This window comes from Oncorhynchus masou, chromosome 26 (genome assembly GCF_036934945.1).
Source record: "Oncorhynchus masou masou isolate Uvic2021 chromosome 26, UVic_Omas_1.1, whole genome shotgun sequence".
Taxonomy (NCBI): domain Eukaryota; kingdom Metazoa; phylum Chordata; class Actinopteri; order Salmoniformes; family Salmonidae; genus Oncorhynchus; species Oncorhynchus masou.
The window spans coordinates 12,763,352-12,784,976 of NC_088237.1; the positions used below are offsets into that span (position 1 = coordinate 12,763,352).

Here is a 21,625-nt window from a genome sequence, read left to right on the forward strand (position 1 = left end):
ATGTCATGGGTTAAGATTGCAGACGCTATCTGAGAACAGGATCAAAGTAATGCTGTTTGAAAGGTTGAGATAATATTGTTTGTAAACCTTTAATGTGGCCTATATGTATTATTTAGTGGAGGACTTACCAAGAAAAACAGATGCATTTTACATAACAGATAGGAGTCCTGGTATGAAGAATGCTCAGCCTCCAAAAGCAGTTTGTCACACCCTGACCTTAGAGATCCTCTTAATGTCTCTATTTTGGTTTGGTCAGGGCGTGAGTTGGTGTGGGTATTCTGTTTTCTATTTCTGTGTGTTTGGCCGGGTGTGGTTCTCAATCAGTATTTGTTTTAGTGTTCAGTCAAATAAAAATCATGAACATGTACCACGCTGCGCTTTGGTCCACACCTTCTTCCACAGACGATCATTACAGAACTACCCACAACAAATGGACCAAGCAGCGTAGTAACAGGGAGCAGAGGGTTCAGGACTCCTGGACTTGGGAGGAGATATTGGAAGGACAGGGACCCTGGAGACAGGCTGGGGAATATCGCCGCCCTAAAGAAGAACTGGAGGCAGCTAAGGATGAGTGGCAGCGATATGAGGCAAGGCAGCACAGCAGGCACGAGAGGCACACGGGGAGATTGGCGGAATCAGGCAATAGACCTGAGCCAACTCCCCGTGCTTACCGGAAGCAGCGTGGTACTGGTCAGGCACCGTGTTATGCAGTGAAGTGCCTCCAGTGCGCGCTCATAGCCCGGAACGCTACATGCCAGCCCCCCGCAAGTGCCATGCGAGAGTGGACATCCAGCCAGGGCAGATTGTGCCAGCTCAGCGCGTTTGGTCTCCGGTGCGCCGTTTTGGCCCAGGGTATTCTGCGCCGGCTCTGCGTACTGTGTCTCCGGGACGCTGGGAGGGTTCAGTTCGCCCTATGCCTGCGCTCCGAGTGTGCAGGGTGAAAGTGAGCATTGAGCCTAAGGGAGAGGTGCGAGTGGTAAGCACCAGATCTCCAGTGCTCCCCCACAGCCCGGTTCGACCTGTGCCTGCACTCTGGAGGGGCCGGGCTAAAGTGGGCATTCAGCCTGGAAGAGTGGTGCCAAGGCTGCGCACCAGCTCTCCCCCAAAGCCAGGTTCATCCGGTGCCTCCTCCACTGGGGTTGGCGGCGAGGGTCCCCGCTAAAGAGGCGCCACCTAAGTGGGCCAAGCCTAAGGTGGAGCGGGGTCCACGTCCCGCACCAGAGCCGCCATCGCGGATAGATGCCCACCCAGACCCTCCCCTTAGGTTTTGTGGCCGGAGTCCGCACCTTTGGAGGGGGGTACTGTCACGCCCTGACCTTAGATACTTTTTATGTCTCTATTTTGGTTTGGTCAGGGCGTGAGTTAGGGTGGGCATTCTATGTTTTCTATTTCTGTGTGTTTGGCTCGGTGTGGTTCTCAATCAGAGGCAACTGTCTATCGTTGTCTCTGATTGAGAACCATATTTAGGTAGCCTTTTCCCACCTGTGTCTTGTGGGTAGTTATTTTCTGTTTAGTGTTTTCTGCATCTTACAGGACTGTTTCGTTTATTCGCGTTGTTGTTTTGTGTTTTCGTGTTCAGTCAAACAAAAATCATGAACACATGCTGCGCTTTGGTCCACACCTTCTTCCACAGACAATCGTTACACAGTTCCATAAAACACCTTTATAAATGCCTTTCTCCAAAGTGGTGGGGAGTAATTCCATAATGGCAGGCATGTGCAACAAGAGTAAAAGTGGTCATATAATATTTGTGTTGTTTAACGGTCAATAAAAACACACAGTATCTTTGTTGTAAACCATTGAGTACAGAGCACTCATATCAGTATGGCATGAGACACCGACACCTTCTATAGTTACATTGTATTGACAGGGCAGAAGAGGACATCCTAGAGCCATATACAGGTATATAGACCTCTATATGACTCTGGGTTATTGTCATCTTTACAATTTAAAACAGGAGGATCCTGGAAACTGTCCAGGATACATTAGGCAACCTTGACAATATGTACAGCACCTAACTTGAAGTACCCATCTTGAAAATGGGCAGAGAGACAATAAAAACCCAAGAAAATGCTGTCGGTCCATTTCTCTACCTCAGATGTCTTTCCAATAAACATAGAAATCAAGTCCAGTGCAGAAGTAGAGATGCTGTCAGAGTGCTGATAATAATGAACACTAGAGAGGCAATCTTCCCCCTGCTATTGAGCCTCAGTCCCAGACCATATAATAATACAACACCACCATCAGCACAACAGATAGTATTATGCCTCTCAAATCACAAGGAGATGGATGGATACCTGCAATCTGGAGAGCTGGGCAGTCCTAGCTACAATCTTATTGTATGGGTCAACAATCTTTGTCCTTATCCTATGAGAGAAAACAAATAGGTTGAGTGCTGTTACTAGAGGTCGGCTTTATTGAGGGTCTCTGAACACAAGTGGCGCAGCAGTCTAAGGCACCGCATCTCAGTGCTAGAGGAGTCAATGCAGACCCTGGTTCGATTCCAGGCTGTATCACAACCGGCCGTGATTGGGAGTCCCATAGAGCGGCACACAATTGGCCCAGCGTCGTCTGAGTTAGGATGTCATTGTAAATAAGAATGAGTTTTTAACTGACTTGCCTAGTTAAATAAAGGTAAAATAAAACAAAAGAAGTTCTATTTTGCCTTGATCATTCCCTGTGATGATGTGTTATGGTCTTATAGGCTTGGAGTAGATAACACACCTCACCACTGATACAGGGTAAGATGTTTTTTCAATACTGAGAGACGCACTGATGCTTATATCCAATTGTGTGACAGCAGCGCTCCCTATGGAATGTCTACAGCACTACAATGACAGAATATATTCCAGCAGAGAAGTTCTTAAACTTTTTGGGTCTGGGGACCCCTTTTGTGATAGCAAATTCATCAGGGACACCCTCATTATCATTACACAAATAAATAGTCTACAAGGAGATTTACCGTGACGTCTGCAGTGCGAAAATAACATTTAAAAAGGGCCGCCTCTTAGCTAATTTCCTGCAATTCTACACATTTCGCCACGAAGCAGAGAGAAAACATTGACGTTTTAAACTTCAATTACATTGCATTTATGTAAAAAAATATACTGTATATAATCAAATCAAATTGTAATTGTCACATGTGCCGAACACAACAGGTGTAGACCTTACAGTGAAATGTTTACTTACAAGCCCTTAAGCAACAATGCAGTTTAAAGAAAATACCCCCCAAAAAAGTAAGCGATAAGAATAACAAATCATTAAAGAGCAGCAGTAAATAACAATAGTGGGGCTATATACAGGGGGTACCGGTACAGAGTCAATGTGCCAATGTGCGGGGGCACCGGTGTCAAGGTAATTGAATAACATGTACATGTAGGTAGAGTTATTAAAGTGACTATGCAAAGATAATAAAGAGTAGCAGCAGTGTAAAAGAGGGTGGGGGGGGAATACAAATAGTCTGGGTTGCCATTTGATTAGCTGTTCAGGAGTCTTATGTCTTGGGGATAGAAGCTGTTTAGAAGCCTCTTGGAAGTAGACTTGGTGCTCCGGTACCGCTTGCTGTGCGGTAGCAGAGAGAACAGTCTATGACTACGGTGGCTGGAGTCTATGACAAATTTTAGTGCCTTCCTCTGGCACCGCCTGGTATAGATGTCCTGGGTGGCAGGAAGCTTGGCCCCGGTGATGTACTGGGCTGTTCGCACTACCCTCTGTAGTGCCTTGCGGTCAGAGGCCGAACAATTGCCGTATTTTTCTTGTAGTCCACGAACATCTTCTTTGTCTTAAATCACGTTGAGGGAGAGGTTGTTGTCCTTGCACCACACGGTCAGGTCCCTGACCTCCTCCCTGTAGGCTGTCTCATCTTTGTGTCATCAGCAACCTTAATGACGGTGTTGGAGTCATGAATGATCAGGGAGTACAGGAAGGGCCTGAGCACGCATTCCTGAGGGGCCCCCGTGTTGAGGATCAGCGTGGACGGATGTGTTGTTGCCTACCCTTACCACCTGGGGGCAGCCCGTCAGGAAGTCCAGGATTCAGTTGCAGAGGGTGTTGTTTAGCCCCAGGGTCCTTAGCTTAGTGATAAGCTTGGAGGCCACTATGGTGTTGAAAGCTGAGCTGTAGTCAATGAATAGCATTCTCACATAGGTGTCCCTTTTGTCCAGGTGTGTTTATTCCATGTGCAACCCTGTGTTGTTGTTTCTGTCTCACTGCTTTGCTTTATCTTGACCAGGTCGCAGTTGTAAATGAGAACTTGTTCTCAACTAGCTTACCAAGTTAAATAAAGGTGAACAAATTTAAATAAATGTTTTAAAAGGGCAGTGTGGAGTGCAATAGAGATTGCATCATCTGTGGATCTGTTGGTGAGGTACGCAAATTAGAGTGGGTCTTGGGTTTCTGGGTTAATGGTGTTGATGTGAGCCATGACCAGCCTTTCAAAGCATTTCATGACTACAGACGTGAGTGCTACGGGTCGGTAGTCATTTAGGCAGGTTACCTTAGTGTTCTTGGGCACAGGGACTGTAGAATGGCCTATGGAGTTGGTGGAATTGTCCTTTAATTCATGGCCACTTGCTCAGCTGGGCCAGGGGCGCTTTAATTAGGTCGGGTGGAAATGTCAGACAGATCTCAAATCAGTAAAAGGAGGACATCGCCACTGCCCAACCTCACTGCTTTCTCTTCGTCAACTTCGTCTAATCCAGACATTCTGTGTGTCCATGAATCAACGTAACTCCACCGAATCTGTTCCCTTTCATCTGAACTATGCTGCAATCGGGAGAGCGGGCCATCAGTTATTGTTTATAGTAATTACTGCGGAGCGAGGCTTGGAGTGCACGCTTCAAACCTGTTGTGTTATGTATATGGCCAATGATCACAGCCCTACAGACATTGATAGATGGTTAAAATGTAATGAAATTACATGTACATATGAAGACTAACCTAGAAGGATGAAATATTAAACTTAATGGTTTGCTGAAATGATAAATTCTTATATAAAATTGGAGGTTATAGATTGTATAAATGAACAATTTATTTGCATTAATCCTTCTCTGGATTAACATGATGGTTAACATGGTTATGATCATAAATGACTCCATTCTGCTTCATATTGAATTCCTATGGAACCTTATTGCTGAATTATTATGTTAATAATGACAATGATAGTTATCATTTGACTTTCTGATTTGAATTTTTATTGGGTACATGTTATTCTGTTTCTTTTGTTATACAGCACAGACAAACTAACCAGTACATATACCACTTTGTGGTTAAAGGAAGTCCTGCCTCAGTCATTCCTCTGTCACCTGACCATCTGTTCACCTTCACTATTGCCAGTCATCCTACCTGTCCAGCTACCCACACAGATTCCAATAATCTTTCAGGAACTATGGTGGTCTGCTTGAAACATATTGGATTTATAGACTCAGACAGGGAGAGGTTGAAAATGTCAGTGAAGACACTTGCCAGTTGGTCAGCACATGCTCGTAGTACACGTCCTGGTAATCCGTCTGACTCTGCAGCCTTGCGAATGTTGACCTGTTTAAAGGCCTTACTCACATCGGCTGTGGAGAGCGTGATCAATTGGTGGAGTACTGTGGATACCAATATCCCTGTGAGCCTCCCAGGCCCATGTTGTTCAGGGTTAAGAAGATACATTTTAGATGCATAATATTACATTGTATCCACGGTACTTGTATTGTATTACACAGGGATCCGTGGCTTTTGGCCATGGCTCTCTTGGCCAAAAGCCCAGAGGGGTCCGCAGACCCCACTTTGAGAACCCCTGTTCCAACAAGTCCGAAGTGCCACGATGACAAAAACAAATTTTAGCTAAAGGTATATTAACTTCCAAAGACTCAGTCCCAGTAGCTTGAGTAAGTAGCTCCTCGTGCCTGGCTACCACCTGACAGGACAAATATTTACCAGTCAGTAAGTCATTCAACACCTGAAGGAAAAGTGTCTTTCCTATAGAAAATGTATACATACCAGCCATCAGTATAGAACAAACTGACTGTCTGATTAAACTAATAGATAAAGATACAGGGCTAAAGGTCTCACATGAATGAGATACAGTTTTAGGTGACAGATATACCTGGCTGTGGAGCTCCTTGTCCAGCTGACTGATACCCTGAGCCAGCTTGGCCAGCTGTTCTAAGATGACAGCATGGTGGATGGCCTGGGCTGTGTACGTCTTCACGTCAAAGTCCTCTGTGAGAAAATCAGCATAGCATTCTAGAGAAGAGATTGATAAATAGGAAAAATAGATTAGCTAGCTAAATCACTTCCTGTATTATTTCTTACCCATGGTAAAGCAACAATTTGGCCACACACATACCACTCCAAACGTATTTCCAAAGACACTTTTATTTTATTTTATCACGAGCAAAGAAAAGTATTGCAAACAGAAACGATTACGGTGCCTTGCTGTAAGTTGCCAATGATGGACTGCACAGTCAACTCGGTAGCTCTCATTCTTAAACGAATACGTGGCTGATACACCTAGTTAAATAAAACAAAACATACACCTACGTGAAGTCAAGCTGACTGACAGAAAAGTACTTAAAATAAATGTTAAAATATAGCATTTTACCATCATTTAGCAGTGAATTCGTTGACGCTTCTCTACTACCCTCCATGTTCGCCACTTCGTCACACGATGACGTAGAATTACAGCGACATGAAATGAACCAAACCAAACATTTTATTATTCTTAATAAATATAAAATTATCTGTATTTGTATCAACAAATTGTTATAACGTTACTTATCAAATAAATCCAAAAATAAAAAAATATTTAAATCCTTTTTAGGTTCAAAGGTAAAACATGAAAGGTTGTTCGGAGGACACGCCCACTAACATACCGCGTGTTATTGTTTGCATTCGGGTGTTTATCATATTTAGCTAACTAGCTAGCTTAATTACATTAAATGTGAACGTTATCTAGTCACACCAACGTTAGAATAGGTCATAAACTGCATGCAACAAACAGTTTCGACTGTGGAAAGAAAGGCATTGCCATGCCAATCTAGCTAGCTAGCTAGCTAACTGACTAGCTCACTTTAGTGATTAAAACGTACTGTACGGTCTATGAAAATGACGACCACCAACATGATGGACATGTTTGAGGAAGGGAAAGTTCTGAAAATCTGTGCTCCTATGGTCCGGTATTCAAAGTAAGATTATCTGATATTCGTACATTTTCAATGACTTGTTCAGCGGTTTTGTGCAGATAGCTGAAATAGGTTGAGCAATAGCTATAACTCATCGTTTATTTCCAACTTTTCCAGGTTGGCATTCAGGTCACTGGTGAGGAAATTTGACTGTGACATTTGCTTCACTCCAATGATAGTTGCTCCTGACTTTATGCGTTCTGTCAAAGCCAGAGACAGTGAATTTACAACTAATGAAGGTAATATGAGATCACTTTTTTTCTTCAAGGAAATATTAGATGCCTCTCAAACTATAGGGATTTGGTGTCTGTTGTCATTGATGTGTGGAGACTGTCAATTTGGTGTAAATTAAATCCAACTTTAATGGTCTCTGTCTCTCCCATCAGCTGACCGTCCTCTGATCGTGCAGTTTGCTGCTAGTGATGCCCAGACCCTGGCTGATGCAGCCTGTGTGGTCGCACCCTTCTCTGATGGAGTGGACCTCAACTGTGGCTGTCCCCAGCGGTGGGCCATGTCAGATGGCTACGGGGCATGCCTTATCAACAAACCTGAGCTGGTCAAAGACATGGTTCGACATGTCAGGAACCAAGTGGACAATCCTAACTACACAGCCTCCATCAAAATACGGTAAGAGTGATCATATCACCAAATATAATTGTTTCACTTTTACTTCAATGACAAAAGAGCTTGTTAAAGCTTTATTTAGCAAATAACCTAAGTGTCATGAAGTTCCTTTTGTAGTTGTTGTTTCCTCTCTCTTTTCTCAGAATTCACAAGGACCTGCGACGTACGGTGGACCTGTGTCAGAAGGCAGAGGCGGCAGGGGTGTCCTGGATAACGGTCCATGGTCGAACCGCAGAGGAGCGCCACCAGCCGGTCCACTTTGACGCCATCAAGACCATCAAGGACAGCCTGTCAGTCCCTGTCGTCGCCAACGGAGACATAAAGACCCTCCGAGATGTGGAGACCACTCACCAGCTCACTGGAGTTGATGGTCAGTTAAATTTGTGCAAATCACAATAGATTCTTTATTCCCAATATTGTGCACTAGCTGTGACCAGAGACTCCAAAGGCAGTCACACGGGACTCTGGTCAAAAATAGTGCACTCAGTATGGGAATAGGGTGTCATATGAGACAGATCCTTAGTAACTACACGTGTAGTTATTTCCATGGGAAAGAGACTCTTGAAAAATAGCTTCATATTAAATCCCCTTATATAGGCGAAAGTGATCCACAATGAAAATATACCACAACATGGGGGGTTTCTGGGGGGGAGCCACTATCATGGTTTATTTTCAAAGAACTGCATAGCCCACTGTTTACTCGTTATCATAAACACTTTATCTGCTTTTCATCTGCATTTATTCTGTAACCTCTCATTCCCTCCAGGGAAATCATTTTCTGTTTATTGTGCCATCTTAACAAATATTCATTGTAAGTACATAAATGGGTAGCTAGAGGTTCCATTCACAGAAATAATTTGAGGAAGATGGAATATATCAATTCAGGATCTTTATTGTTAAATGGCTCACTCAAGACACTTCCCACCCCACGTGCCCTGTCCTGTAGGTGTGATGGCAGCCCGGGGGCTGTTGTCCAACCCGGCCATGTTCGCTGGCTACAACGAGACCCCTCTTGAGTGTGTGTGGGACTGGGTGGACCTCGCCACGAACCAGGGGACCCCCTTCACCTGCTTCCACCAGCACCTCATTTACATGCTGGAGAGGGTCAGCTCCCAGCCCGAGAGGAAGGTGTTCAACTCCCTGCAAAGCACCGCCGCAGTCATAGACTACCTCCACAACACATATGGATCCCCAGACACACAGACAGTAGGCCTATCATAAACACTGGCTGGGTATAATTTATTGTATGTTTTTAATCATATTTCCAATGGAATAAAATATTTTATTTACTATATTGCCTTTTTTTTAATCTCATTCTGATAGAGGAGTGCAGTGTGTGAGCACGTAAAAAAAAATCAGAGTGCGGTGTGTGAGGCTGCAATAAAATCAGATTCACTTCAACATGTCCAGTCAGAAATGGTCAAAAGGTACAAACAAAACCAAACACATTACACCGAATTTCAACATATTTGTCATTTCCATGACGTGTACAGTATGGTATTAACAATATATGGCAGAACCTTGTTGGTTCTCAGTAGAGGATAAAACCGTAAACGAACAGCTACTGTAAAAGGTTATGTATGACGTCATTCCAATGAGACGAAAAAGGAGGAGTGAAACAACTGTCTACAAAGTTTGCTTTTCTCTTCAACCTCCGGTTTCTTTGTTCGGGTGCCGCAGAGTAAGTTACATACTTTGCATAATTATTACGATATTGAACTTGGTCATATGTGTAGTTACTGTGTATTTCACAAAAGTGCTAACGTTAGCTAGTACCAGTTAGCTAGATAGCTATCGTGTCCGGCCTTAAAACAATATTGCCAGCTATAGTACCTGGCAGATGTCACTGCATGAGACAAAGTCTTTAGCAATGTATAGCTAGCTACTATTTCTATGAGGCACAGCTATTATTTATATGATATAAGGACGTATGTTACACACTGAATGAAACAGCATACATTTAGTATTACTGGCTGTTATTTACCAGACATGTGAACTTTGTAACATTACGTATCTAGCTAGGATAAGAGGCTTATCACTGAAACAGGAACAGCACTGTTCGCAATACATTTGCATTGGTGGTTTCACAGTTAGCTGAAATATATCCATAGGAAACTAGCTAGCTACGTAGCCAATTAATTGTTTCTGTTGTTGACATCAACTATTAAACCAGTCCGTTTCCATTCTGGCAAAATAACCTACTGCCAGACTGGGAAAAGGACCTCTGTTGCTTAAAATGTTTAATCTTTTTCAGACTGTATTTTTAGAGATGACTTTGCAATGGACTGCAGTTGCCCTCTTCCTCTATGTGGAAATAGGTGTACTCCTTATCCTCTGTCTACCCTTCATCTCAGCCACCAGGTAGGAATGAGCCATAGACAGTCCTGATACTGCAACAAGCCAGTAAGCAAAATTAAGTTGAAATCATGTCAAAAATACGTGTTTTCCAGACATTGAGGTCAGGTTAATTTTCAGTTCTGAACAACATATGCAACAACATATCACACTGACCCTCAACACGGGGCCCCTCAGGGGTGTGTGGCTAGTCCTCTCCAGTACTCCCTGTTCACCCACAACTGCGTGGCAATGCATGACTCAACACCATCATTAAGTTTGCAGACTACACGACGGGGGTAGCCTGATCACCAACAGTAATGAGACCGCCTATAGGGATGAGGTCAGAGACTGCCAGGACAACGACCTCTCCCTCAAGGTGAGCAAGAGATTTAACAGATTTAAACAAGCACAAATCCTCACTCCAGTCTTTTGTAGTAATGCTCCGTAAAATTGGTTGCCAACCGCCATATAAAGTCCAAAGAAGAAAAAGAAGCCTGAAGGGAGGAGGAGAGACAAGAAACTCATTTGGTTTACCGTTTTATCTGTGGATTAATTGTCGGAGTAGTGGTCCTTGTGCATTTCATGTAAAATAACAACCCAATGTCTATATCCCAGGATAAATTAGCTAGCAACAGCAAGCTAGCTAACAAAATTGCCATAAATATTTAATGCTTTTTGACTTGTCACCAAATTAATATAATTGGTTCAGAGTTTGTTTATGATATTTCTACCTGTGTTTACTGATCTTCTGATGCGTGTGAACAAAATCAACGTGCTCAGGCATCCAGTTTGGTCAGCATATAAGTTGCTCAGGATAGGAGCGTCTGCTGAATGGCCAAAATGTAAAAACAAATACTTGCATAGCATGCTGGAGAATTTTCTAATGACCCTGAACAAGTTCAAATTGGTCAGTCCTGGACCAGACCAAATGTGAATGAGTCATAGACATGTGGTTCCCAACCGAAGTGCCGCAGCACACTTGTGTGCCTTCAGGAACTCTCAGCTGTGCTGCAAAACCTTTAATAATCTTGATTATTATTTTAGATGACTCATTTATAAACCTGTGGAATGCACATTAATTTTTGACTTGGGAGTGCTAGTTCCATGCATTAAATAGCACAAGGTTCTGTCCAGTGCACTCACACTGTTATTACAGTTATGTCATTTGAGGGACACGTTTCACGAGCGAAGTAATTTGCATCATTTTACTTCATCTGTGAAAACAGGCAGGTCTGATTAGGATTAGCCAGAGTAATTTATTTCTTAATATATGCCTCTGGGCTTAGCTATACCTTCCATAGAAACAACGTTTCTCCCATTCTTTTCTGCAGATCCTCTCAACCTCTGTCAGGTTGGATGGAAGCGTCGCTGCACAGCTATTGCACAGCTAAGTCCGGGGGCTGACTGGGCAACTCAAGGACATTTGGAGACTTGTCAACGAAGCCACTCCGGTGTTGTTTTGGCTGTGTGCTTAGAGTCGTTGTCCTTTTGGAAGATTAACCTTTGCTCCAGTCTGAGGTTCTGAGCACGCTGAAGCAGTTTTTCATCAAGGATCTTTCTGTACTTTGCTCCGTTCATCTTTCCCTCGATCCTGACTAGTCTCCCAGTCCCTGCCGCTGAAAAACATCCCCACAGCATGATGCTGCCACCACCATGCTTCACTGTAGGGATGGTGGCAGGTTTCTTCCAGATGTGACGCTTGGCATTCAGGCTCGAGTTCAATCTTGGTTTCATCAGACCAGAGGATCTTGTTTCTCATGGTCAGAGAGTCCTTTAAGTGCCTTTTGGCAAACTCCAAGTGGGCTGTCGTGCCTTTTTTACTGAGGAGTGGCTGTCACTCTACCATAAAGGCCTGATTGGTGGAATGCTGCAGAGATGGTTGTCCTTCTGGAAGGTTCTCCCATCTCCACAGAGGAACTCTAGAGCTCTGTCTGAGTAATCACAGTGGTCTTGGTCACCTCGCTGACCAAGGCCCTTCTCCCCCGATGGCTCAGTTTGGCCAGACGGCCAGCTCTAGGAAAGTCTTGGTGGTTCCAAACTGCTTCCATTTAAGAATGATGGAGGCCACGGTGTTCTTGGGGACCTTCAATGCTGCTGAAATTTTGTGGTACCCTTCCCCAGATCTGTTCCTTGACACTCTTGGAGCTCTACGGACAATTTCTTTGACCTCATGGCTTGGTTTTTACTCTGACATGTACTGTCAACTGTGGGACTTTATATAGACCGGTGTGTGCCTTTCCAAATCCCGTCCAAAATATTGAATTTACTACAGGTGGACTCCAACTTGTAGAAACATCTCATCTCTCATAGCAAAAGGTCTAAATACTTTATGTAAATGAGGTATTTCTGTTTTATTTTTTTATATATTTGCAAAAAGTCCTAAACCTGTTTTGGCTTAGTTTTTTAGGGTATTGTGTGTAGATTGATTAGGGGTGGAGTATTTAATCAATTTTAATCAATTTTAGAATAAGGTAGTGTCTTTGGGCTATCATTAGACTGTTATATTATCAAATCAATTCTCTGTGTAATTATTACGTGATTAAACCAATCATGTAAAGATGAATTAACTAGGAAGTCGGGGCACCACGGAAGAGTTACTATTTCCCGAATGTAACTCTCTTCAGATATTTTCTTATCGATTACAGTCACTTATTAATCTATTATTACCTCAGTCATATTCTGAATGTTGCAAACTCTTGGATATCTGCACAAACCCTAGCATAAATGATGAATCAGCGATATACAAATTGACGTAATTTATTTACCAACTAACTAAATAATCACACAGAATTACATAAACACACACAGGATAGGTTACACATTGAGTGCTACATAATGCAATGAGAAGTCCTTTGTGGACTAAACCGATATGACGGCTTGTTACACAAAATTAAAGGGGAGGGCATGTAAGAAAGAGCAGGACAAAAGACATAAGACTTCACTATCGTACACACAGCTGATAACTAGGCACATTGAAATGCTAATACTTTGCACATAAACACCCGCTCTTTCGAAAGGAAGTGCAATTTATATATTTACGACTATGTCATGTTGTTTCTCTGTTGAAATCGCTGGTCCATCTGCTGGAGAGTCAGCGACAGAAAGTCTCTGGTTTGTCCACCAGAGAACAGTCTTTCGTAGTTGTAGCTCTGTTATAATGGATACGTCAGATGTACCAATGGTTGTTGATAGGGAAATGTTCACCAGAATGTATCTTTCAGAGGACCAATCGGTAGTTCGATATGGAAGTGTTCTCTTGTCTTCGGTCGAGTTTACTAGACTATTTTACATATACAGCTGCAGACTGCGAATGTGTAGTCTTGTAGTTTTCTTAACCAGCTCCATGCTCTCTGGTCTTTAGAGTAGAAGCCATTTCAACATGGGTCCCTGCGTTTTGACTAAATATAAATTTTGTCACGAGTGCTATTTACATCTTCTCACAAATAGTTTCATATTTAATCATATCAGTTTCCCAACATTTGTGTGTGACCCTGGTCACTGGGAAATATACACATTCAGAGACACAGTTATGTTGTTATACTGTCCTTCATGGGATCCCAAAACACTGATCTAACATAATTTATTTAAGTGCCCACGGATCATTCCAACCGTTTGGACAAAGATAAATATTGTTTAATTCCCCAATCTGTTGATGTTGTAGTTTTTGTCGGGAGGACTCCCTTTGTTCCACAGAGGTTTCTTTCCCTCAATATTGCATGACAAGGAAGAGCGAGTTTCTGTAAGGTATTTACGACCATCATAAAACGGCCAACTTCACCCCTCTCCCCCTCTGTAGAGCGGACCCACTGTAACCTGATCCTTCGGATCCTCACAGGAGTCATGACACTGTAATGTGTGAAAAGGGAAGGGGGGGGTGGCCTTAGCCCTCACCCTCCGATCCAACAGGTCCCAGACCTGCTCAATGGGATTGAGATTTGGGCTCTTTGATGGACATGGCAGAACACTGACATTCCTGTGTTGCAGGAAATCACGCACAGAACGAGCAATATGGCTGGTGGCATTGTCATGCTGGATGGTCGTGTCAGGATGAGCCTGCAGGAAGGGTACCACATGAGGGAGGAGGATGTCTTCCCTGTAACGCACAGTGTTGAGATTGCCTGCAATGACAACAAGCTCAGTCCGGATGATGCTGTGACACACTGCCCCAAACCATGACGGACCCTCCACCTTCAAATTGATCCCGCTCCAGAGTACAGGCCTCGGTGTAACGCTCATTCTTTCGACGATAAACGCGAATCCGACCATCACCCCTGCTGAGACAAAACCGTGACTTGTCAGTGAAGAGAACTTTTTGTCAATCCTGCCTGGTCCAGTGACGGTGGGTTTGTGCCCATAGGCGACGTTGTTTCCGGTGATGTCTGGCGAGGACCTGCCTTACAACAGGCCTACAAGGCTTCGGTCCAGCCTCTCTCAGCCTATTGCGGACAGTCGGAGCACTGATGGAGGGATTGTGCGTTCCTGGTGTAACTCGGGCAGTTGTTGTTGCCATCCTGTACCTGTCCCACAGGTGTGATGTTCAGATGTACCGATCCTGTGCAGGTGTCGTTACACATGGTCTGCCACTGCGAGGATGATCAGCTGTCCGTCCTGTCTTCCTGTAGCGCTGTCTTAGGCGTCTCACAGTACAGACATTGCAATTTATTGCCCTGGCCACATATTGAGTCCAGGGTCCTGAAAAAGGGACGTTTGTTTTTTTTGCCGAGTTTATATGTCTGTGTGCGTGCGTGCATTCTGATCCCTTAACTTTTTCCACATTTTGATACGTTACAGCCTTATTCTAAAATGTATTAAATAAAATAAAAGCATCAGCAATCTATACCCAATACCCCATAATGACAACGCGAAAAAACGTTTTTAGACATTTTTGAAAATTAATTCAAAATGAAAAAAACATACCTTTTTTACATGCGTTTTCAGACCCTTTGCTATGAGACTCGAAATTGAGCGCAGGTGCATTCTGTTTCCAATGATCATCCTTGAGATGTTTCTACAACTTGATTGGTGTCTACCTGTGGTAAATTCACACACCAGTCTATATAAGGTCCCACTGTTGACAGTACGTCAGAGCAAAAACCAAGCCATGAAGTCGAAGGAATTGTCCGTAGAGCTCCGAGACCAGATTGTGTTGAGGCACAGTCCTGGGGAAGGGTACCAAAATAATTCAGCAGTATTGAAGGTTCCAAGAACACAGTGGCCTCCATCATTGTTAAATGGAATAAGTTCGGAACCACCTATACTTTTCCGAGTATAGGTGAAACCATTGTTATTGACTTTCACTGTGACTGACTGTGTTAACTAACCCCTCGCACAACTGCGAAATGAGCGGAGTTAGAGCGTGATGCTTTGAGAGTGGAATCTATTTAATCCATATTCGAGTTGATTTGGTAGAATGCTTGTGCGCCTCTATGGCATTTTTAAATTGTTCTTCCTCTCGCCCCGCTTTACAGGGAGAATCGGGACCGCTGGTCGCAAATACAATATTCATTTTTCCGAAGCCTTTCCCGATGGTGTCCAGAGTGTATCGATTTCTTCACTCCCAGCTCTAATACACACCTTTTTTATTAACTATTTCCCAAGGTAGTGATACCCACTTCCCCGGAGAGTAGTTATGGTATTTGTGCCTATTAATTGGTCACGGCACCCAATACCTTGTATTAGAACCAATGCTATAGCGTCTGCAAATGTATTACTGGAGAATACTGGTGACCTGTCTTATTCCAGTGTTATGCCTCATATCACTGTTGTTGATAACACACATTACCAAAATGATTCACAGTTGTCTTCCTATTTCCACATAATCTGTCACGGTTCCCTCTCCCAATAGGGCATAAACCAACCTCTCTCCTTATTGCTACGGCTAATAGACTCGAATCATGTTCAAACATCATATTAATATATTTATTTATTTATTTTCTAACCATGGATGAGGCTCTCCTCCAGAACTTACAGGCAACCTTTTATCACTATCCACATACACTCTACTGCCTCACTGCCACTGTGGCTGGCACTTTCATCCCCCTTCCAGATCTCACAGAGGAATACCCCCACTAGGGACCTATCCTATACGGAACCTACTCTACACTGTAATGTCACTCATGGATCTCGGGACCTAACCTTATGGAACCTACCCTACACCATAATGTCATTCATGGGTCTCGGGACCTAACCTTATGGAACCTACCCTACAACATAATGTTACTCATGGATCTCGGGACCTAACCTTATGGAACCTACCCTACACCATAATGTCATTCATGGGTCTCGGGACCTAACCTTATGGAACCTACCCTACACCATAATGTCATTCATGGGTCTCGGGACCTAACCTTATGGAACCTACCCTACACCATAATGTCATTCATGGGTCTCGGGACCTAACCTTATGGAACCTACCCTACACCATAATGTCATTCATGGATCTCGGGACCTAACCTTATGGAACCTACCCTACACCATAATGTCATTCATGGATCTCGGGACCTATCCTTAAATGAACCGACCGTAATAGTACACAAGCATAACAATTTGTCCATACACACTCGCTGCGGCCTTACGATCACCACGGCTGGGACTTTCATTCCCCCTTTACGGGTCTAGTAGGGAACCAACCCCACTCGGGATTTACCCCCTAGGACTTACACTCTGCTGGTACCAGCCTGCAGGTACCAGCCTGGCTTACCTTCCGGGACTGAGCCTAAAGCTATGACCGGTCGTAATACAATGGGACTACTGAATATGCTCAGGCTTTCTAGGTCTGTATCCTATAATTGGTTCAGCCTACGGCAACTTCAGGAGAGTGGAAAGCCAGCGGGAGGGGGATGGTCAGGTTAATATGTTTTATTTTTCTTCTGGGTATCTTGATCTCTTGCTCCCTCTTGAGTCATTTGTGTCTCATTTAATCAAACAGTTCACTTAAATCGTCAGACAAGCATCTTAGATTATTTTATTAAAACACGTGTCTCTATATGAAAAAATACATGTATGAAAATGTAGACAAATCTATTAGTTCGTAAGAACAGACAACTTTCGGTGTACTAGGATTTGTTTTAGTCGGGGACAGTCCTAAGCTGCATCCAGTGCTATTTTATTAGACATTGACTTGCTGTTGCAGTGTTCTGAGTCTCAACATTATGTTTTTGTGCTGTTTTGCAGATGGCAGTGTATCTTCCAGCTGAGAATATGGAACAAAATGGCCAGGTTTTGGAATAAATTCTTCCTCGCCATGATCATAATCCTTATAGTCCTCTTCCTTGGTAAGCTGATGTCAAAAGGTGTCATGTTTTAATTTACTCACAGATCATAATGACAATCTCTCACCAGAGATCTTACAATCTCATGTAATACTTTTGCAATCTCAATGTTTTACCATGTTTAACGATGTCGTACCACACCTGCACGCCCTCCTGTAGATGCTTTGCGTGAGGTGAGGAAGTATTCGGGCGTGGGAAACGGCAAGGATGCTAATCTGCATCCCAACATGTTTGACCACCTCCACATGAAGCTGTTCAGAGCCCAGAGGAACCTCTACATCTCTGGCTTTACCCTCTTCCTCTGGCTGTAAGTCCTGGATCGGTCTGTCCATCACTCACCCATCGACAAACTGAGTCCTCGCTGTGTCGTCATCACATTGGGATGGATACTGGTGAAAAGAAAGCCAGTGCATGAATTGTCGTAGTCATAGCGATGTCTTAATTCATTACAATGACCATAACACTGGTCGTTTTCAGTATGGCACACCGTAGCAAAATGTTTATCAACGGAAAACAAAAAATGTGTTCGGAAGGACAAGTTCAGGTGGCAGCTGAAGTATTGAACACAATCTATGTGTGTTGTTTCCCTACAGAGTTCTGAGGCGGGTGATCACTCTGATCAACCAGCTGGCAACGGAGTCTGGCACCACGGCCTCTCTGCAGATCAAGGCAGAGTGTGTCAACCAAACTGCCAAGAAATACATGGAGGTCAATGAGCTATTGAAGCAGGTAAGATCATACCCAGTATCACTGCCCTTTCTGCACCTGAGCCCGTATTTAAAAGGGTCTCAAAAAGAAGAGGTGCGCTGATCTAGAATAATGCCCCCCTTGTCCATGAAAACATATTCATTTTGATCTAAAAGGCGTAACTGGTGCTATATCAGAATTCCTACTCTGAGATGTGGGCCTTCATCCACACTAAAAGAAACTAAACTTATTTTGGCACTGCATATGGTTGAGAAGTGTGGTAAGTGGTTCATGTTTGTTATTCTTCCTCGCCATGACCTGTGTTTGTTTCAGACTCTGATGTATGGGAAGGGGGACAAGGACACAGCGGAGGGAAACGAGCTGCTGAGGTCAGAGATGGAGAAACTGAGAGGAGAACTGAACGGCTCAGAGGAAGGTAAGGAAGAAAAACACAATTTTGTGACAGACTGAATAATAGAACCACAAATCCAATAATATTTCAATAAAGTGAAAATGTACAACTACAATAACCAACCAAATGAAATCGGACTATAAAGACAATAAAACAAACATGGGCTTCAATTTCTGTTCGAGAATGTGCACTCTGACCCATAGCATGTCACCTTGTAGATAGATTGGAGGATATGCTTGGGAATTGGATGATAATGGGAATGCTTTGTGGTTAATGTTTTCCCTAGCCTTGGAAAAGTCCCAATCCGAGGTGGAAGCTATTAAGAAACAATCCGATGGACTGACCAAAGAATACGACCGACTGCTGAAAGAACACCAGGTAACCCCAGACTTGCTCGTACATACAGTATCTACACTTAGCCTACAAAAGTATTCACACCCCTTGACTTCATCCAAATGTTGTTACATTTCACCAATAGTCAACACACACTATCCCATAATGTCAAAGTGGAATCTTGTTTTTTGAAAATTGCTGAAATGTCTTGAGTCGAAGTATTCAACCCCTTTCTTATGAGTTCAGGGGTAGTGATAGTGAATGTTCCTGAGCGGCCAAGTTAGTTTTGACTTAAATCTACTTGAAAATCTATCTATGGCAAGACCTGAAAATGATCAACAACAAATTTGACAGAGCTTTAAGAGTTTTGAAAAGCATAATGGGGAAAATACTTCTCAATCCAGGTGTGGACAACTCTTAGATTTACCCATAAAGACACTCAGCTGTAATCACTACCAAAGGTGCTTCTACAAAGTATTGACTCAGGGGTGTGAATTCTCATGTAAATTAGATATTTCTGTATTTCATTTTCAACAAATAGTGCTAAAAAATGCAACTTTTTTTTCACTTTGTCTTTATGGGGTATTGTGTATAGATGGGAGAGAATATTTTTTTATTTAATCCATTTTGAATTCAGGCTGTAACACAACAATGTGAAATTAATCAAGAGGGATGAATAGTTTCAGAGAAGGCACTGTATATATTTGATATTACTGCTCACCCTGCCTTGTTCAAAGCTGTATATTATTACCCTGCTCAAATGGAGACCGAAAACTACAGCTCTGACTTTAGTACTACTATTGTACATTTACTTGTGCCACTTCAGATATACTGTATATATTCTTTATTTTTCCAGTATCTTCAAGAGAGTGGAGATAAAAAGGATGATTGATCGGGCTTATGACTACAGAGGTCAGAATGTTTACAGATCGTACCAAGAAACCAGAAATACTGTCAGGCACGCTGTCACTTTCCTTTGACATACTGAAGCACTGTGCATGATGTCACCAAAATACTCCTCAGGCCTGAGCCGCCAAACCTCAGATAAACCTGAGCACGTTTGTAATAGAATAGCTACTAGACCAGCCTAGAAATAGTGTTTCTATAACTTGCTGACTTTTGAGAACGGATGGCAGTACAAGCTTCAGATTACAGCGGTCGTCTACTGTGAATATATTTTTGATGTAATGGGCTTGCTATGTAGTTGTTTTTCCCTGTATATCACAAGAGCACCACCATAGCATTCATCCTTCTTTTCTTTTCTTTTTTTACCTTAGCAGCAATGCATATAACAAATTGAGTTGTATATGTTTTGTAAAACATAATTAGCATTGAGTTATTAGGGGTAGAGAAGCTATATTGAGTCATTTTTGTTGTTGTTGAATATTTCATATCAATGTTCTTCATTCCTCTTAGATGTGGAGAGTTTGTCAATATTACACAGGGTCACGGTCATGATTTTCTGTTTTGTAATGAGGATAGTGAGATGGAGAAGTCTGGGTAAATTCCTCTTTCCTCTTCTCACCCTGACTCCCTGTATTGACTGTCGTAGCCCAGGGTTTGGGTTGGGTAGACTGGGTCAGCACTTGGAGTGGGATTGATAAGCGACCAACAAATCTTCCTCTAGCCTCCATCCCCTAAGTACTTATCTCTTATAGGGCCCCCAGTACTGTACTGTACTGTACATCCCCCAGTACTGTACATTACATTCCAAAACTAGCGGACAGTAGGATCGCTGACAGAATAAGTGCCTTTCAGATGATTGTAGATATATTTTCAAGTACAAAAATTTGGTTGGAGTAAGAAAGTGTGTTCAATATTTCAGTATGGCTCATTATTAAAGTTGTTTTTGTGGCTAAATCTGTTATTTTTTACTTTGGAAAAATTGTCTCCACATACCAACATGTTATCCCATATTAAAAATGTTTTATTATTGTAGATATTCTCTTTGTTTAATCGAAGAAATACAACTATATACATTCAGATGTTTTAAAGGTGTGAGAAATGCCATCCATTTCATTTGTTTAAAAAAATCCCCAGAAGGGATTCAATTAAAAATGTTCCTTGGTATCACTTGCCAAATCAACATATATTTGGCCCACGAACCCCAGTGATTGAAATAATCACCTGTATAATATTTAGTGTTTATTCACTAAATGTAGGTCCAAACTTCATTCAACCTGAGAATTAGCTATGATGTTTTTGTTCTGATATTTTGGCATATTACAAACTCTATTCAATTTGTATCTTGGAAATGCAGCACGCGTGTGATTAAAATATAAAGGCAGTATTCCAACGTCAGCAGAGACTGCATTCACGGTAAACGCGGCATACAGTGCATTCAGAAAGAAGTCAGATCCCTTGACATTTTCCACGTTATGTTACAGCCTTATTCTAAAATGTATTAAATACATACAATTTCTCAGCAAACGACACACAAAGCGAAAACAGAAATACCTTATTTACATAAGTATTAAGACCTTTTGCTATGAGACTCGAAATTGAGCTCAGGTGCATCCTGTTTCCATTGATCATCCTTGAGATGTTTCTACAACTTGATTGGTGTCCACCTGTTGTAAATTCGATTGATTGGACATGATTTGGAAAAACACACACCTGTCTATATAAGGTCCCATGTTATCAGTGCATGTCAGAGCAAAAAACCAAGCCATGAGGTGGAAGGAGTTATCCGTAGAGCACCGAGACAGGATTGTGCCGAGGCCCAGATCTGGTGTACGATACCAAAAATTGTCTGCAGCTTTGAAGGACCCCAAGAACACAATGTCCTCCAT

General features: G+C 42.7%; 2 protein-coding genes and 1 long non-coding RNA gene across 4 annotated transcripts; 2 read left to right on the forward strand and 1 right to left on the reverse strand.

Annotated features, from left to right (window-relative positions):
• Positions 1-1,277: 1,277 nt before the first annotated feature.
• Positions 1,278-6,650, reverse strand: LOC135514821 (uncharacterized). The gene is made up of 4 exons (XR_010451735.1): positions 6,590-6,650; positions 6,420-6,498; positions 6,092-6,231; positions 1,278-5,902 (listed from the first exon to the last, which is right to left on the reverse strand). It is a non-coding gene; the product is annotated as an uncharacterized LOC135514821 (long non-coding RNA).
• A 184-nt stretch (positions 6,651-6,834) lies between these two features.
• On the forward strand, positions 6,835-9,085 carry LOC135514823 (tRNA-dihydrouridine(20a/20b) synthase [NAD(P)+]-like). Its single transcript, XM_064938454.1, has 5 exons — positions 6,835-7,172; positions 7,287-7,408; positions 7,556-7,796; positions 7,937-8,163; positions 8,740-9,085. The coding sequence occupies exons 1-5, from the start codon at positions 7,087-7,089 to the stop codon at positions 9,012-9,014; spliced, it is 951 nt and encodes a 316-aa protein (XP_064794526.1). The 5' UTR covers positions 6,835-7,086; the 3' UTR covers positions 9,015-9,085.
• Positions 9,086-9,364: 279 nt separating this feature from the next.
• On the forward strand, positions 9,365-20,771 carry LOC135514824 (B-cell receptor-associated protein 29-like). 2 transcript variants are annotated; one of them, XM_064938456.1, is made up of 9 exons: positions 9,365-9,474; positions 10,048-10,154; positions 10,406-10,506; positions 17,304-17,404; positions 17,561-17,708; positions 17,995-18,130; positions 18,422-18,524; positions 18,787-18,878; positions 19,690-20,771. In XM_064938456.1, exons 3-9 carry the CDS (start codon positions 10,448-10,450, stop codon positions 19,723-19,725), a joined length of 675 nt encoding a protein of 224 aa, XP_064794528.1. In that variant the 5' UTR covers positions 9,365-9,474; positions 10,048-10,154; positions 10,406-10,447; the 3' UTR covers positions 19,726-20,771. The 2 variants fall into 2 exon arrangements, with proteins under 2 accessions (XP_064794528.1, XP_064794527.1); XM_064938455.1 differs by lacking the exon at positions 10,406-10,506.
• Positions 20,772-21,625: the final 854 nt, after the last annotated feature.